At 34.3% G+C, this 19,302-nt stretch overlaps 1 protein-coding gene across 5 annotated transcripts in view; it reads left to right on the top strand.

Annotated features, from left to right (window-relative positions):
* Positions 1-19,302, top strand: part of LOC126700524 (rho GTPase-activating protein REN1) — a 55,007-nt gene that overhangs the window by 3,438 nt on the left and 32,267 nt on the right. The window contains exons 8-24 of one of the 5 annotated variants that reach the window (XM_050398708.1): positions 1,092-1,236; positions 1,762-1,881; positions 2,965-3,042; positions 3,574-3,629; positions 3,735-3,804; positions 4,357-4,441; positions 4,827-5,070; positions 5,825-6,040; positions 7,917-8,246; positions 8,482-8,531; positions 9,791-9,851; positions 9,941-10,024; positions 10,263-10,376; positions 10,448-10,617; positions 10,909-10,969; positions 12,679-12,900; positions 13,377-13,584. In XM_050398708.1, coding sequence (XP_050254665.1) covers positions 1,092-1,236; positions 1,762-1,881; positions 2,965-3,042; positions 3,574-3,629; positions 3,735-3,804; positions 4,357-4,441; positions 4,827-5,070; positions 5,825-6,040; positions 7,917-8,246; positions 8,482-8,531; positions 9,791-9,851; positions 9,941-10,024; positions 10,263-10,376; positions 10,448-10,617; positions 10,909-10,969; positions 12,679-12,900; positions 13,377-13,584 — 2,314 coding nt within the window. Of the gene's footprint in view, positions 1-1,091; positions 1,237-1,761; positions 1,882-2,964; positions 3,043-3,573; positions 3,630-3,734; positions 3,805-4,356; positions 4,442-4,826; positions 5,071-5,824; positions 6,041-7,916; positions 8,247-8,481; positions 8,532-9,790; positions 9,852-9,940; positions 10,025-10,262; positions 10,377-10,447; positions 10,618-10,908; positions 10,970-12,678; positions 12,901-13,376; positions 14,218-19,302 lie in introns of those variants that run through there. The other 4 variants (XM_050398707.1, XM_050398710.1, XM_050398706.1 and 1 more) reach the window with 4 other exon arrangements.

Raw genomic sequence — 19,302 nt, forward strand, 5'->3', positions numbered from 1 at the left:
TAAACTGTGATGTATCTTCTTTCAAGTCATTATAATCAATGCATCCCAAATTTTATTTGCTTTTCATATGTATAAAATACAAAACACAGTGCCCTTATGATTGACTTTTGAAACAGTATAAGATGATTTAAAGGGGAATATTGCTCAAAAGATTGGAAGTTTAAAGTAATAATAATAAATAAAACAGATTTTGCACCTGAAGCTGGAATGATGGAACTCTTGCAATACTGCTAGCCTCAACTAGTTGGAAAAGGAAGAGCTTTTATCCCTCCTTTAAATGGCGGTTCAGTTTATAAATTTTCAAATTTTTCCTTAAGGATTCATGGGTCAAATCTATTTGGTTAACCGAGAGTAGCCAAGAGCCTTGTATCTCAACTAGCATATCCTGATTTTTCTAGCGGAGGCTTCTAGGGTTCAAATCCTCCTCGCCCTCGACCCCACAACAGTTATTGAATTAAAAACGGCTGAATTGGTTTTTAAGGTTTAAAGAAAGGCTGGTTGTGTAAAGTAAACTTTAAGACAAAGAAAGAGAAGGAAAAAGATGATAGAGGGGATAAAGATTGGAGCTTCACTAGATCTCTTAAGAGTTCATGATGTATGTACTAATTAATGGAAACTTGTCTTAAATTGAGTGCAAAATCTACGTAAAACTCTTCCAAGTAGTTCTATCCAAAGGCCTTTTATTTTAATTCAATTTTAAATTTAAAAAAAGAGAACTATAAGATTCATAAGTGAGGAAGTTGGAACCATTTTATTTCAACATCACCTCACCAAATATGATCCTCATCACATGGAACCTTTGGTGGGAACTGCATTTGCTTCAAAAATTTCATGAAGGCCATATTACTTGGGGAAGCTTTTGGGGCCAAAACTAGAAATATGGAGAGAAAAACATAAATAATCCTTCTGAATGATAGCTTCATGGAATTCGGACTTTTATTTGAGTGGGAAAAACATACAGAAGACATGTTGAAAAGTTGATCAAGTCCAAAAATGATTGGGGCAAAAGTAAGAATAGAGAAGGCTCCTCTGGGCTTGTTATTCAACTTTTTCTGTCTGCTTCTGATGTGCCTTTTTTTATGGTATTACAGGCTGAAACGTCGGATGATTTGTATGAGTGGAAGACTGCACTTGAGAATGCTCTGTCACAAGCACCAAGTTCAGGTATTGTGATGGGGCAAAATGGTATCTTCAGGAATGATCGGACTGATTCAGTTGATAATTCTTCGGACCAGTGTATGCCCTTGTTGTCATCATGCTTTTCATCTATTGTTTAACTTCACACTTTGTTTTTTGTGCTTATGTTTTGCATTATTTCTGAGCTGGTAGAGTTGCTTCATAAAAAAACATTTTTTGGCATGAGAATGAATAAAATTTAATCATTAGCTTCATTTTCATTAAGTTAAGTATGTCTGAGTGGTCTCCATATAGCTTCGTTCCCATCAGAACCTTTGGTTGCAATTAAAATATCTGGGCAGTGGATTAACTCTGCTGTAACTATGAGAACAGAAAAAACACCTTGTGTTGTTCCAATAGTATTTTTTGTTTTTTTTGTTTTCATGATATTATTCTTTAATAAACTTCCCATGTACTAGGTTTTGTAAGTTTTTGTCAATAATAGCATGAAAGTTCTTGAAAATATTTCTTGACTAGTATCTGGAACATTGATTCTTGTGTGATGAGGCATACTGTTTTGAAGTTGAACTTGGGGTAATTTTCACTTCATTGAGATATTTGATATTTTCCTTACTTCTTTTGCAGTGAAGGAGGGACCGCCAGTGAAATCTTCAGTTATTGGCAGACCAGTTTTACTTGCTTTGGAAGATGTTGATGGAACTCCATCTTTTTTGGAAAAAGCCCTTAATTTTATGGAAGAGTACGGTGGGTCTAGTGCCTTCCCCCCCCCCCTAGAGCTATCATTTAGGATCTCATTTCTGTGGTACTTTAAAATGTGAATTCTGTGAAATAATTTACTTCTTAATGCATATCTGTCTTCTGAATAATATTATAAATAATGTTTCTGAAATAATGTTTTTTTCTCCTTTCAATCTTATGCTTGAGAGAATCTTTAGTGTGCTTGTGTCATTAGAGGATCTTTAATTATTGAGTCTCTTGCTGCTCCGCAGCTTATGGGTGTGTCATTAGCTGATTTTATTACTCTATTGAAGTTTAATATCTATATTATTGCATTGAAGGATAAATATGTATTGGCCCCGAATCTTTCTCTTCTTAATGGAAGATGGCATACTATAATAAAAAGAGTGTATAATTTTAACAACTTTTTGCAACATGTATGAATAATCTACTGTCAGGAAATCTATTAATACATATTTCATGCTGGGATTTTATAAAATTTTTAAACACCATTAGCTTAATTTCAAATTTTCATTTGAAAATTTCGAACTCCATTCATTTAATTATGTTACTATAGTGATCCCAGGAGAAATTGGTAGGAAAAAGATATAGATGAGTTTCAATGTTCAATCTGAGGATGACTGGTGGATTGTGGAAGTTTTAATATGTTTTTAAATATTGTAGTCCTGTAGAACTTGTTGCTGTACTGAACATTTATATCTTTGTATAAGTTCTAATCAATGTCAAGACTTTATTCTTGTTTCACTATAGAAATTTATTTTGGTGCAGTTTCTAAATAATCTCATCTTGTTTAATTCTTAGCTTTTTTTGTGCAGAAATCATGCAAATGTAAGATGATTATAGAAAAGTAAATTATCTATTCTTTTTGTTCTACCAAATGCTTGCAACATCTAATATGTATTACTGCACACTTTAATTTCATTTGCCACAGTTACCCTCATTTGTTATTTAAGTTATAGCTCTCACTTTGGGTTTTTTGTTAATATAGCAATTGTCAATCTGTAGGGCTCCTTTCGTTATTGGTTTGGATACACATAAATATATGATTTTTTGTTGCTTTGTTTATCAATCTGATAAAAAATATAACAGGTGTCAAAGTAGAAGGGATCTTGAGACAAGCTGCCTATGTTGAGGATGTTGAACGTCGAATTCGGGAATATGAGCAGGGTGGGTTTCTTTAGATATATGCTTTTCTTGACTAACTTTAGTCTTATATTCATAATAAAATGGATCATCTTTTTTTCTTTTCTTTTTTTGGTTCATTAAGTTTTGCATGCAAGGTGATTCTCACTTTTCAGATCTTGAATTTATATCATAGTTGTTATATGGGTGAATTGGCAATTAGCTACACCATAAGATGTGGGAATAGGACTGTAGTAACTGATTTGTAACTTTTATTTTTTGAATTTACCCTCTGTGAAAAACTGCCACTTGCTATATGGACATAACCACAGATTTAAAAAAAAAAAGAAAAGAAAAAGAAAAAAAAGAAATAAAGACAATCACAGTGAAAAAAAAAAAAAAAAAAAAAAAAAAAAAAAAAAAACTAATGGTCATTTAAATGAACTCCTCTTTGCCTTCGGAGTGTTACAGTAAAAGAAACCATAGTTGTATTGTAGCTTCACATTAGAGATTCGTTTTTGTTTTTTGGGTTTAATGTCTGTATCTTAACAGTTTTTGGATAATGTTTTAATTTAGGAAAAATTGAGTTTTCTCCAGAGGAGGATCCACATATTGTTGCTGATTGTGTCAAGGTATCTCCTTATAATCATAGCAAAAATATTGATCCTTCATGTAGGTTACAGCACACAATGGATGCTAAACCGTTTTGTTAATTGTTTTTCTTGTAATTATCCCAGTATGTCCTCCGGGAGTTGCCATCTTCTCCAGTTCCTGCATCTTGCTGCAAAGCACTCTTAGAAGCATGTCGTAAGTCTGTTGATCAACTGTTTGTTTATCATCTTTTGTTTTGTTGTTGCTTGCAGGCCTAGTTGTAATTTACCACATTACAATACATTTAGTGCTAACATAGTAAAATGTTGGGGAATAAGTTGAAAATGTATTCAATGCATATAAATCATTAACATTTGATGGTGAGGAGAACTCCCTCTGTGACAAAACAAATGTGATTGAACATTTATAATTTACTGGAGGATGTGACTTTTCACTTCCTTATTACAATAGGTGCATAGAGCCAGGGATATTACTTGGGAAAGAGCAGTCAGAAAATGGAATTTTTAACTATTTAGATCTTGCTCTCGTGCTTTTTCATAAATGTGTTTACATTTTTTTATTTTGATAAAAAAATTAATTATATGACGAGAAACTTTCCTATGTACAAGATATGCTACAGTCTCTTCTTTGGAGATGCAGTGGAAATTATCAAAGGAAATTTTATACAACACATTACATTTGGATGTTTTACCATATGCCCAGTATTCTTTTTAATGTTCACTTTTCTTATTGTTCAATGATGTCCAGGAACTGATCGTAGTGTTAGAGTTGATGCTATGCGTGCAGCAATATGTGAAACATTTCCGGAGCCTAATCGCCGCTTATTGCAGAGGTAGTTCATACATCATGTTTACTATCACCTCTATGTCTGTTTGACTATACAGATATTGTGTTTGTCATAATTTAATTATCTTTTAGATTCATTTTCCCAAATAGAAACTATTTCTTTGAATGCCTTTTTTCTCTTTAATTTAATGCTTATTTTTCCTTTTCAGTTTCAATACTGATTGTACTTTGAATTCTTAGATAAAGGGGGAAATTGACACGCGCACGCGATGGCACATATAGACAGATATTGATATATTTTTATATATGATCATTTCTTTTCCTTTTTGTTTTCCCCATCTGAAAATTATTCTCTCACTAGCCTTACCTCCTTGCATTTTTTATTGGATGTTGTTTTATTTTTTAATCTGTTTACTTTTGCCCCCGTTTAGAGTACTTGTGATGATGCAAATTGTAGCTTCTCACAAAGCTGAGAATCGAATGAGCTCCTCAGCTGTTGCTGCTTGCATGGCTCCATTACTTTTGCGTCCCCTTTTAGCTGGTGATTGTGAAATTGAAACTAATTTTGATGTCGGTGGTGATGGTTCTGCACAACTTCTGCAAGCAGCTGCTGCAGCAAACCATGCTCAAGCCATTGTTATAACCTTATTGGAGGAGTATGATAACATATTTGGGGTAAGTTCTAATGTCTTCTTCATTCACAGTCAGTTTTGATATGCTTTCCTATTATCATTTTCCCACGCACTTCCCACACCCACACATTCATATCTGTGCTAGTATGGGCTATATGTTTTTCTTTCATGATTAGGTTTTTTGCATGTTAATTGTCCTAATGATCTAGGAATTCCATAGGTGTTTTTTTTTCTTTCTTATAGATCTTTCAAACATTATTTGAGATTGCAATAAACTCCATATAAACTCTTTTAAAAAAAAGAATGGAGTCAGTTGACAAGGAGCGAATAACTGCCATTCAATGAAGATTACATATCAACTTTAATAGAAATATTTCTTTCTATCATTTTACTTTTCATTTTCAAACTAGTTCAGGTACTTCACTGATGAAGGTGCTCTCTTGTATCCTCCTTTTGGAATTGTGAAGTACGAATGTTTATCTTCTGTCTCCTTGCTATTAACCCCCAAAGAGTTTGAGCTCATTTACTAGCATAAAACTTTAAATTTGAGGGTTTTTCAGTGCTATAAAATAATTAGTAAAAGGCCGTATTGGCTATTGCTAAAATCAGATAACAACTTCAGTGTTAAGTTTTTTATTGGTACGCTACATACACAGGTTGTGGGTCTTGAACCCCAACCTTACCTTCCATCCCATTGTTAAGGGTGGTGGAAGTACCATTTGAACTAGAGCTCAATGGCTTCTTTGTGAATTAATTCTTACTTTTTCTTTGTGACTCATAATCTAGTGTGTTTGCAGGAAGGGTCCATCTCCCCTGAAATATACACCGACACAGAAGAGAGCGGAAGTGAGAGTGAAGAGGCAACTGATGATGATGAGTCCTATGAAGATGATGAATATGGTGATGCTACACATGAGTCTGATGCAGAAGCAGGTGATAATCTTGAAAATGCATCAGGTGAAACCTGCAGCGAGAGTGGTGACCCTGGAGACTATGATCTGTGTGATGATCAGGTTTGTCTCTGTACTTTCTTACATGAGCATCCTATTTACTTACACGCTCTCATTGTAGTAAAGGGATAATTTATCCTTCTCCATTCCTATTGCCAGAACTGAGAATAAATATTTGGTGCATTGGACTTCTAGGTTTGATTAGGATTAATATTTGGTGCTTCTGCATTCCTACATCTGAGCAACCTTGTAGTCTTGCTATGTGTTTAGACGTACATGTTTTCCATTTGTGTTTGCTTTGCAATGTACTTAGAGAGTCTATTACTGGTTGTCATGTCTAAGTTCTCTCTTGAAGGCATCTAGATTGACTTTCAAATTAATACAGATACTCATCCAGTTCTGAAGCCTAGATTCTTTCACCCTTTTCTTAAATATTATTTCTGCCATTTTTCAGATCAATCATGGTTTTATTTTGATAGTCACTGGTATGATTATGTATGTGGAATACTATAAAACAAATTATGGTTATAGGAAATCTATCTTCACTGAATTGCATTATGGCCTTTTATTTGATACTAAGTCAATTCTTAATGTGTTCTGATCGGTCTTTGCTGCACATGATTAAATTACTAAATTTACTCATTAAATGCTTCTATCACTTTTCTTTTAAGTCTTTATATTATTGTCTATCAACCATTTTATTGGTTCGCCTTTTTTTTTTTTTTTAATTACTTTAAAATAAGTTTTTCATTGCTTTTTGACTCGATCCCCCTCCCCCTTTCTCCCCTTTTCCTTCTCCTGTTGATTCTTTTGGACTAGAGCCTGGAGCCTTGAACTTTGAAGCTGCTAGCCTCCACCTTTACTAAATATGCTGTCCTGGGAGCTTGAACCTGTGCCCCCCTCCCCCTCTTTTTGAGGTACCAATCCGCCTAAAGTGTGGCTGGTACAAACTCAAACCTATTTCGAGTAATCATGCAAGTCTTGTGATTTCATTGCAAGACCACCTACTGAGCTCAGTGCTAGTGTTTATTCTCCTCTGCTCATATACATTAGTGGGTTGCCATTCTCTTCATATATATATGCGCTGTCTGTCTGCTCTGGATTCTTTCTTGTTGTGCAAACATTAGAAGCTCTAACATCAATTATTGTGATCTGGGGCTAGCAGAAACGCATTCACATGAACCAGAAAATAAAACAACCACACGAGACAGCAATATTTAAAGTGGTTTGGCCAACTCCATGCCTATGACCACGGGAAATGCCACCCAAAATATCCGCTATGAACAATATAGATTACAACAACATTAATCAACATTCACAACTCACACAAACAACACTCACAAACCTCACCAACATAAACTCACAAACCCAAAACCCCAATACACCCAATAACTCTCTCACACACAAACTCAAACAAACTCTCAATACATAACCTTGAGTAATCTTTCAACCAAAATAATTTACCAACTACTCTTCGGATAAACCCACTCATGTTCTTCTAGGAGCCTTTCACCCTTTCACCTCTCCCCACGTGGGAGGAACCTTGGGCAAAAGCCACCAAACCCTTTGTAGTAATGCCTATTTATAAGACTTCAATCTTATTCCTTAATAGACAAGGAATGCCTAATACTTTTGCAATAAAGAATACTTTTCCTTTTATGTCATGGAGAATCCTTGTCTTCTGCACCAAGTAAATTTCTTGTCTTCTACACCTAGTAAATTCATTGTTTGCTACACAAAGGTAAAACCTTTCCTTCTTCGTCAAGGAAACCCAAACCAAAAGTAATTAGGAATTTGAGGCAAAATTCAACATTTCTTTATTTTGATTGATATTTTGTTTTCTAGAGAGAGAGTGAGGCTACCCCAGTCCTACTAACTATTCGAGAGGTTTTGGATTATGATGCTTTTTAAATTTGTACTAACTAGTTGAAAGGTGCAGGATTTTGATGGTTCAGACTTGGGTTCCAAGTCTCTTGAAGTAGGTGATGCTTCCAAAGACAGACATTTGTTGTCATCAAATTTGAATAAAACTTCAATGACTCAACATGATGATCTAGAAAGTGGTGGGAATCTTCTGAATCAAAGCAATAATAGTTCAGCAATGCAGGATATTGAGTCTGCTGAACTCCTAGGAAATGTTTCTAAAGAATCAAGTTCAGTTCCTGCTTCCACTAGTCCCAGTCCATCCTCGCGCATACAAAAGGCTACAACCACATCGAATGGACCTGTACATAGTGCTAGGCGGCGCACTATGTGGGGACGTACCTCTGTGAGTATTTTTCTGGATTTATGATACACATTTTTGCTTCGAGGCCTTCTATTCTTAGTCATGTTTCTCCAGCTATATCTTTTACAATTATATATAGTAACTTTTTCAAGAGAGGATTTGAATCTTGACATCCATTTATTTTGAATTGCTCAAATTGTTATCCATGCTTCAAACTTTTTTTTTTTGCTGTTGTCATGAGAGTGTTTTTTAGTTTATTTATTTTACATGAGTGCAGGCAAAGAAGAACCTTTCCATGGAATCCATTGATTATGGCATAGAAGATGAGTAAGTGATACATCTATCTTCTGCACAAAGCAATTCCTTTCCTATGTGAATTTCATAAACATATATTTCTGTAGTTCTTCTTGTATCTTGTATTGTCCATTGATGCCATGTACAATAGGCCTGACACTTTCACTGGAGGTGGAGTGTGGCCGACCTAATCTAATCTATCGAGGATCCATAGCCGACCCCAAATTTTAGGACCAAGGCTTTGTTATTGTTGTTGTGTGTTTGACACACCACTAAAGGCAAGTTAAATACAGGGTCACTACAAGGTATCTCTGAAATAGTGCTTCCCACCCATCCATATGAATAGTGAGGCCCACAAGGACCCACACATTAGATTGAATTTTATGTGAGGGGGAGAGTTTTGCTCATGGAGTACCTAATAATTAAACGAGAGAGAGGTTGGGGGGAGGGGGAGAGGAAAGAGTGATGCGGGAGAAATATGAAGATTGAAGAAAAGAATATGCTTTCATTAGGAAATTTTTTCTTTCTTTTTAATTAGTAGAAATAGGGAAGAGGACAGCCACGGTGTTATCTAAGATTATCATCATATGTAGACAGTGTCTTGATATTAAAGCCACAATGATGTCTTGGTATGATATTCTATTTTAGTGTATTTATTTAAGGTTGGAATAGTTGGAGCTCCATCTTTATAAAGATGAAGAATTATTCAAAACCCTGATAGTCTTATTTCTTTTTCAAGAATTAAATACTGATCAAGGATTTTAGAGTTCTAAATGTATGATTTTATTTTTCATTGTCAATTATCCCCCACGGTTTATTGAAAAGGGGTTCTTTTGAGAAGTGTTGGATATCGGGTTGCAACACTGTTTTCCACTGTCAATTATCTTTTCAATTCTATTGAGTAGGTTTTATGTGATAAAAACTATGTTTTCTCACTCTCAGTGAAAATTCTCTTTTCTTTCCTCCAACCCCTGCCCCTCTCAAAATTTAGTACACAATTGTAAATAGTTGCATCTTTACAATGTTTAGCATAAATGCATTTTGATCACAATGGCACATACTTTCAGTGTTAGGTCTATGTATTTTTCTGAAGACTTTAGTGATTACCATGAGATTTTGGCCATTTGTCTTTGGCATTTATGGTGGTGCATTTACAATGAATAAATTTTAAACAGTCAAGAAAGAAGTTTGATTCTGTGTATGCATTGTACTTTAATATAGATGGTGGCTCTTAATTTACTCCCAATTGTTCTATCCATGTAATTTCTTTTTTTCTTTTGATGCTTATGTAGGGTGGAAATCCAGAGGCTTCAGGCCACCAAAACTGAATTGGAAAACAGAATTGCAGAGGAGGTGGAGGATTCGAATATTTATCTTTTAAGTTATCCTTGTAAGAAATTTTGGGGGGAAATTTTCATGTTAATTAAAATTTCTCTTTGCAGGCTAAAGAGAATGCAGTTCTGCATGCTGGCCTGGAAACACGAAAGAAGGCCTTGCATGAACATCGTCTAGCTCTTGAGCAAGATGTACTTTTCTCATATTGGAGATACTTCCTTTTCTTTTCCTTTTCCTTCTTTTTTCCTAAAAGAACATTCACACACTTCCGCACACCTGTGCTCATACACACACATTATTCCTGTGTTGCGTTCAATCTAAATGTTCTGAATGCTATTTTCTGATCTTTTTGATGTGTGGATTTCAATTGAATTATGTATTTGGTAACTAAATGTGAAGGCCTCATTTGAGTGTTAATTGTACTTACAGGTAGCCAGACTACAGGAACGGTTGCAAAAAGAAAGAGACTTGAGGAGCACTCTTGAAGGAGGAATTCAAATTTCTCAATGGCCTTTACCTGTTTTAGCCACTATTGATGAAAAGGTTAGTCTACCTCACATTTAATCTGCCATAATTTGCTTTGATCTATTTTCTAACTTGCAAATGTGCCAAAGACAAAGGCAGAGCTTGAGGAAATAGCTAAGGCAGAGGAAGATGTCATCAAATTGAAGAAGAAGGTCGATGATCTTGGAGTACAGCTTAGTCAACAGCGTGAACAAAACTATGGTTCTATGCATGCTTCATACAATGAACCCCAACAAACTCTGGATCATCAAGCAAAACTGTAAGTTTTTATTTTACATAATGGTCCATCTCTTCTTGCATCATCTTCTACTTGATATTTGTAAAAAAATTTACTAAAGTTTACATGCTAATTTTAATGCTTGAAATGTTATGATGTAAGACATATACCAAATTCATATTTTAACAGTTTACTTACCAGTCACCCACATATGTGTATAAGGCCTTTGGTGATCTGAAGCAGATAAATGTGTGAAGGGTATTCATCTTTTGGATATTTGGTTGCTTTAGTTTGATTACTCATTCTTTTTATTCCTCGGAAATTTGGGTACAGGAAAGATAAGCAGGATACTGAAGCCACAGCCACTTCACTTTATGAAAGGTCAAGAAGCCAGGTAAATTCATGTAGCATTTGAGATTATTCTTTGAGCAAGTCTCAATTAGGTGAATGCTAGAATTTCCATGGTTAGTTATGGATGAGTGACATTCTGATTAATGGAGTATCTGCACAATTTCTCTCTTCTATATTTAATCATCCAATAAGTTATGGCCGTGTGAGCACCATAAGATCATTTTATAGTTTTGGAAAAACAAGACTTGAATGGTAGGTCTCACTTAGCTGAGGAAAGTTTGCTCTGGGACCCAATAGTTGTGAATTTTATCTCTTAATGATGCTGGCCTGTTGGGTCCTAAGATTTTGCTGGAGCTGGACTGGATTTGTCAAATGAGGAACCAAAATTGTATCTAGCTTAGGAGCTGTTTTTGCAAATATGTCTGCTAGTCTTTATCTTCTGTGGAGGGATGGCTTTTCATGTTTGCATAAATTTTGGTGGATACAAGAGAATTAGTAGTAAATAAATTTCAAATATGCTCTGTATTTTCATAATAAAAATAAATTTGAAAGAAATATATAATTAGAGATCATCCATTTTTTTATTATGGTATTCATATTATTCACCAACTTCAGTTTTTATTTCTATTTGTTTTTCCTGAAAACTGTCTTGAATAACAATGAATGAATGGAAACCTGTGACACAGGAAAACCTAATAATCTAGGATTTGAATCTTTGAGATCAAATTTCCCCACCAGTCATTAAAGGGAAAAACATAAGGGAAGAATAAAAGAATATTTGATATGTCAGAGGAAGTCTAGCATAGAAATTAATTTTTTCTTTGTGAGGTCAATGTAAGGCAGGGTAAGTTGCTATTCTTCTTCACAAATTTTCTTAACTCAATATTCCAGTGATTTGTGATTGAAGGAACCTGAAATATCTGGAATAAAGTAATGCAGATATAAATATTTTCCCCCTTTTTTGGTTCATGGCATTAAATATGCAAGCTGAAGTCTTCAGCAATACGATAGTCTTACAATAAAATTTTTCCTGGACTTTCGCGGTCCCCATCATATGTCCTTTTGGTTCTGCTCATCTGTTTATCTATTCTTAGAAATATAAGTTTTTCCTGATTGTATCTTATCTGAGATTAAATTTCAGCCATCTTATTTTATCTGAAATAATATTAGACAGAAACTAGGTGTGCAAAAGCTGAGTTGCCTATTACTTTCTTCAAGCTGGCCTATGTTGAACTTGGATCAAGCTTGAGTTTAATTTTGAGCTCTTGGCTCTTATTTTCCCACCTTTTGAGCTTAAATTACCATCTAAAGGTTCTGTTAATTTAAGTTTTGTCTAAGCTTGTTCACAAGCTTGATCTTTAGCTCAATCAAACACCTATTTCTTAAACTCTTAATTTACTAGTTATAATAGCAATTATGACATCATTCTTGTCTGTATTGTGTCTATGTAGTAGGTTTCTTAAGGACTTGTTTTAGTAGTTTCCCCTACAAAGCATTGTGTTCACTTCAGCTGTTAGCAAATCCTGATCATATTGAGCCTGGCATTACTCAGGCTTGCTTGTTAGAAAATTAACTCAAAACTCAAACTTAGGTTTCAGCGGTTGGTGTATAAGCCTCGAGGAGCTTGTACAAGAAGCCTTGAGGAGCTTAATAGTCAAACTCAGCCAATCTATTGAGCACCCGATTGTGCTAATTTATAATGTTTTATCTGGTAATTTCCATTGAACTTACCTTGGGATTTGGATGCAATAGGATTCTTATTTGGATGGAGAAGAAAATGAGAGTGAGAGGCTACTGGAATCAACATCTTTATCAGATCAAAATCTGCCTCAACACCAGCTGCATCTGGATCCAGCAAGCATCAACTCCAGGTCTGTTGGGGTGTCTGCCAATTTTTCCACTCCAGAGCCAATGCTAGCCAGGTCTATGCCTCCAAGCAATTCCAATTCCAGGAGATCTGGTTCAAGGGGTGAGGTAGGTTAAATATATATCACCATGACTGTAGTTTTGTTGGTTTTCTTGTGCTTTAATGGAATTTGAATTTAGCAAAGTCAAGTTATTTTTGGAGCTTTGGAGTACCTCAATGAATTGAAACTACTGTCACCTCCTTCATACCTAATCGGTTTATTCTGGTTTTCCTTGACACAATCAGTGTAATCAATTGTCTTATTCTAACATTGTAACTGCATCTATTTGGATGCATGTTTTCATGTTCTTAATGATAACATGCCATTATTTTGTTATGACAATAATGACGGTGGTGCTGTGAACTTTTTAGTTGTGGTGTATGTGTGGGAGCTTTACTATATGCATGATAGCAATTGAAATTATATGGAACATTAACTTGTTGAATTTATTCTTAGACTTGTGAGAGGTTAATTGTTTATTCTTTTGAATTGCCAAATTAGTGATAAAGTGATGATAACACCTCTTTACCTGTGTATAAACAGGGAGCAAATTCAACAACTTCTGCGCTGTCAAAGTTGACAACCCGACTGAACTTTCTAAAGGAACGGCGTAGCCAAATAACAAATGAACTCCAACATATGGATAAAAGCCAAGGGTCTGGTAGAGGATTGGAACCTCGTCATTCTCGTCAACCAAATCTGGACAAGGCCAAAACCTCTGAAGTTCAATATGTTCAAAGCCCAGATATAGGTGGAGAATTGGACTATTGTGCATTACCCCCGAACTTCTACAAAGGAGTGGGAGCTGAAGGACAATCACCTGAAAACCCAGAAAGGCATAGAAAATCAGATAGCCAATCACCCCAAAAGGCTGATAGAGGAAATAGATTAGAAGGTCAACATCCCCATAAGCCGGATAGGGGAAGATCAGAAGGCCAAGGCTTTGAGCGCCATTCTTTTCTTCATCCAAGGACAAATTCTAGATGATACCAAGTCTTATGTGATCTTAGATGATACCAGGTCTTATATGATCACTTGATGTGATTGTTTTGTGCATATGATGTTGCTTATATCGTCCACAACATGGTTCATAAAGCTTCAAAAAATGATGAAACTTGTTGGATAGAATTGGCACAAGGTTGAGTTTGATATGCCTGTATCAAGCTCAAGCCCGTACTCATCCATAGCCTTATGATGTACAGATCTTCATTCTCCTTGATGTAAGCTTAAGTGTTTGTAATATTGATTACTGATTTTTGCTGGTTCAAAGACAAAGCAGGGTTTTATATCAATCATATCCATTGTCAAATACATCATCTATTGGAGTTGCTTGGCCTAAGGTGCTTTTAAGCCTAATGAAGAAAATCCTAGTATCAAGCCTCCATTTTGAAGGGGTTTTTTTTGGTGGGGGGAGGTGTTCTGAATCTCAATTAAGCTAACAAGGAATTATGAAGATTGAATGTATGACTTGATTTATCGCTCTTTCCTTCCCACAAAGAAATTATAATAGAATCAAATGGTTTTTAACTGTGAAACTAATTATGTATACAACTGAGATATGTGATTGTGATTCTGAAACATGTTTTCTATTTGCTTCTTGTATGAAAGCATATCTGAAGTTCTGCATGTGAAGTAAGGAAGCTGAACTTTTTTGCACTATCACATGTCAAAAAGTAAATTAATAAATTAAATCACCTAAAAAGAAATAGTAACATATGGTCTACCACTCCAATATAAATTATTTTGGAACATTTTCAATTCAGTTTTGAAAATGTCAGACACTGACTTGGACTGGAGCCAAATGGGTTTAAGTTTTCCACATTTTCAACTCAATTTGAAATGTCCAAAACTGACTTGGACTCGGACTCGGACTCATAGGTATAGGTTCGAGAACATGTATTGAAGTCAAGTTGAAAAAAACTACCAGATGGCTGATACTCTACAGTGTCTAGTGTCTACTCCTACAAAAACAAGTCACTTATTATAAACCACATCAATAAAAACAGAGTCAACTTAATAAAATGAAATAAAATAAAATAATGTAAATGATTTACTAGGTGAACCACCTCAGCCTCGCCCAGTAGTCCACCCACCTACTGAATGCCATTTGTCATATTAGCTAACTCAGATCCTAATTAGATTTTAGCAACGTGTATCTATTTCAAAACTTGCGGAGCTAGTTACCAGTAATTTTCTTTGCAAGCTTATCAATCAATATATATATATATAAAAGAAGAGATCTTATGCGAGAGAGTATGAGATTTTGCCAAGTGGCACTCTCTTTGAAAAGATAATTGAACTTTTTTTTTTGGTTAAATAAAACACATCATTCTCAATTTATTACACTTATTAGATGCCACATCACTTATTTACTAAACTCAAAAGATCTCAATTAGTAATAAATAAGACTAATGGATAAGATAGAGGGATGTTAATCATCAAAAACTCTTTGTTTTCCTTATTCATCCGTCCAAAGGTTTTCTTATGTTTATGCTGACTCCTCTTCCCTTATAACTAAATGCCTACTCTTCCTAAACCACTACATGCCTTCTCCTATGCCTATGTTGCTAAATTACTAATTCTATGTTCTATATTTTGCACAAACTGAAATAGCATTCAGATTATTCAAGAACACACGAATCTTCCAAAAAAGCATATGTTTATTCACCTGGGATAATAAACAACAATAATGCTCATCTTCCACTTGCTTCATGACATAATGGTCGTGGTTCTATAAGGTAATTTATTATTATTATTTAAATTGAAACTTAGATGCTCTTTCACTTACATTTACTTTTCTTTTGCTAATTATCATTCTTATGGGCTTTTGGGGCTTGGGGCTCTATAAAGTAATATAGTCATATAATAAGATACTCTTTATGCCATTTTTTATTTGCTAATTATGATTTTTATCAAGTTCTGCAAATAGATTAAGATTTTCAAAATTTAGTTTTTTTTTTTTTTTTTGGGTTAATTTTAAGCATAACAAACTTATGGGGTTTTTCTAATTATTTTTGTTTCTACATTTTGTTTTTGATAGATATAAAACTTTCTAAACTCATCAATGTATTCAATATGTGTAGAAGGATCTATCATTTCAACTTCGATGGAATGAGCGTAACTATTGTTTTCTTGGTCCTTTTCCCTTTTGGTTTTTCAAGTTAATATAGGTGTTAAGGTGATGCTTCAATTTCATTATACACAATTTGATTCTATTGTGTTTGTTGGTTGATCTTATACATTCAAAAGAGTAACTTTCGTAAAGTTACATTAAAATTGAGGTTCTTATGTGCTTCATTTTCATTTTAGGTTTAAAAAGTTTTAGACATCATGAACACTTTGATGATTGCAAAAAGATACATGTTTGAGGAGAAACCACACAAGCATAATCTACTATAAATAAATTAAGTATGCTGACATTTACCTCATTAAGCTGAAGTTACTAAATGGCCAAGAACAATTAAAAAAAGCATTTCTTAAAAATATAAAAAATGCATGTAGTATAATCTTTTTACATTGTAACTAATAATTTTAATGTGTAGTTTTGAAGTTTTTGTGCTCAAGATTGATTTTGGCAGGAAGAACCATCAAGGGTAGGGTGGTAGTGTCATATCTTGAGATATGTAAGTTGTTTTACTAGAGATATTTTATTCAACAAGTGCTTATGTTATTGCAAGTTTGCAACATACTCCAATGGATTAAAAATACAATTAGTGTAATCAGTTAAATTAGTATCTATTGATTTGTCATTCCATGAATGTGAGAATGCAGTAAGCCATATTCAAAAATGTTTTTATTTATTTTTATTTTTTACTATTGGTTTGAATTATGATATTAGCTTGATACACATGCAATCAAGAGTATAACAAAAATTATGCTCTTCCCATTGTATTCCAAACAATGGGTTGATGTTTTAAATTAGCCAAACAACTTAATTAAATCTTTAATATGCTTTTATTACTTTAAATGCTTTAGATAGAGTCAATGATAAATTTTCAATTTACTTTTTTCTGCATGAGAACAAAGTTCAATGTAGAATTGCAAGAGTTTTTTTTTTTTTTTTTTTTTTTTTTTTGAGAAACCAGACCTCAAGTCTGGGACTTTATTGAACTGAAAATAAAACTAATGAACATCAAAGTCTACCAAAACGGCAATGTCTGAATTGGGTATTTGCTTTAAGGTTATTTGCTTAGAAAATATTTTTAGAAGCTTTTTATGGGAAACTAAAAAAATAATTAATATTTTTGAGGGCTTTTTATATTTCCCGTGAAAATTGTGTCAAAATTTTCTTAAATTGATTTATTAACAATTTTCCTAAAGCATCCATTAATAGAATCTTAAGTTATATCAAAGGTTTGTTTGGTGTTAATGTGCACCAAAGTATCCGTCAGCTATCATTGTGAGCGTTATTCCTAGGTGTGTAGGGCTTACCCTTGCTTAGATCTTGGATCCTTCCGCGGTTTTAGCCCCATCAAGAGCTACAAGTTGTCCCATAAAAAGTTTTGAATGAAAATTGTATGTTATTTTGAATGAAAATCTCTCCACCACATCTGTGGGTCTATCACCACTCCGAACATATATATATTTGTGTTGTCTTTTCCTCTTGATAGCAACAAGTTTTGAATGAAAATTGTATGTTATTTTCTCTGTAAATTAGAGATTAGAAATAATATTTCCACTGATTTTATTAAACAAAACATGTTTAGAAATAATTGTGATAATTGTGAATTGGCACTAGCCACCACTATTGCCTTTTGGAAGCAATAATACTTATTGCCTAAATGCTTCCTTTTCTCCAACAATTTGAAACACTTTTCTTGCAATGAGGAACCTTTTACATACAATGGCATACAAATATATGGTTTTTTTTTTTTTTTTTTTCTCGGAAAAAAGTATGTCATTGCTCGAAAATTTCTAAAGGTTGAATAAAGCTTATTTTTCTTTTCTAAGAGTTTACTTACTTTATGTTTCCTTTAGTAGTCAAGTCAAAAAGACCTTCCTTTATTTGACGTCCAACAACACACTTTCCCTACTGGAACCACCCTCAAAAGAAAAAAAAGAAAAGAAATGTAAAATCGGCTTATCAATAATTCATAATTTTTTTTTTATTTTGGATTATGAAACAAACCAATACAAAGTTACAAACATAAACATTTGAAACACGTCGACTTCAGCTAGTCCACTACAACAAGAGAATTTGCCTCGACATAAACTTCCTACTCAACATGAAAAGCAGTGTTTCATCATCCCAACCCAGTTTTACATAGGGACACAAGTCTTCAGACTAAAACTACAGTACCAGATTGGTGCTAATTATGTTAAAGTGAGCACTGAAAGTCAAAAGCAAAAGCAGAAATTGAAAATAGAAGAAGTAGAGGACTAACGGCTACTGTTATCTAACGGTCTCTTAGACAAAACGAAGCCGTTTCACTTAAGTGTACTTTGCCTTGAAGGGAAACGGTATCGTTTAATTCAAGATTTACTCTGCCTCTTATCTCTGACTCTGCTCGCCTCTTATCTCTGACTCTGCTCGATGTTCTTAGCTTTGATCTCCAGTGAACAGTTGAGTCTTAAGCCTTCTCAGTAACTGTTATCCCTGATTTCACGGAGCAATGATCGCAGGGTGGTTGTAATTCTGTTAGAGCAGTTTTCCTCTAGAAGATTCTTGATGTATTGTAATTATGCTCTATAAATAGAGCTGTGTATAATGTATTCTCTTTTGAGCTTGACTAATAGAATTTCTCTTTTCAGTTTCCAGAAATTTCTCTTTCACTCTCTCTCTCTGTTACTCATTTTTCCGCCATTGTTAACCAACTTGCAAGCTCCAAATCTTTCAAATTATATTATTATACCCAACATCTTGTTTTTACTAACAAAAGAATTACAAACCCAACTACTAGAACTTTTAAGCAAGAGTCATTAAGGATGGAATGAGTTACAAAACAGTTAGAACAGAGAACTCTGTTTAGGATAGTGTTGCAGCCACTTCCTTTAAACATCATCCAAAACTTGACATCTTTTCTCACACTTTTCACCATGCTTTTCTCTATTTTGATCTCTCCTCCATGACTTCTTGTGTTTTTCTGAGATCATATGCGATAGACAGTAGCCCAAACCACTGCATAAGGAACTCCTGAGGCTCTTTCCTTTGATACTGGACAACCCACATAGGTGCCTATTGGGCTGTTGCTGAAATTACCAGCAGTATTAGCAGCATAACATTTAAAAGTAGGACTAGCTCTGCTGTACCTGCTCTTGTTGGTAACGACCAACTTGTGTTGGATGCCAACCTACCCCCATGGTTGAAGACATGTATTATGATGTGATCCCGAGAGTACCTGTCATTGTGGTGGATGCTGGATGCTTAGCACAGTGGTGCTAGAAGCTTCCCAAATAAGTACAGACTTATCAGATATGGACTAACCAATATGTTATGAACAGTTATATTATTTTATTGATCATGAGAGAA

Source organism: Quercus robur, chromosome 9 (assembly GCF_932294415.1).
Source record: "Quercus robur chromosome 9, dhQueRobu3.1, whole genome shotgun sequence".
NCBI lineage: Eukaryota > Viridiplantae > Streptophyta > Magnoliopsida > Fagales > Fagaceae > Quercus > Quercus robur.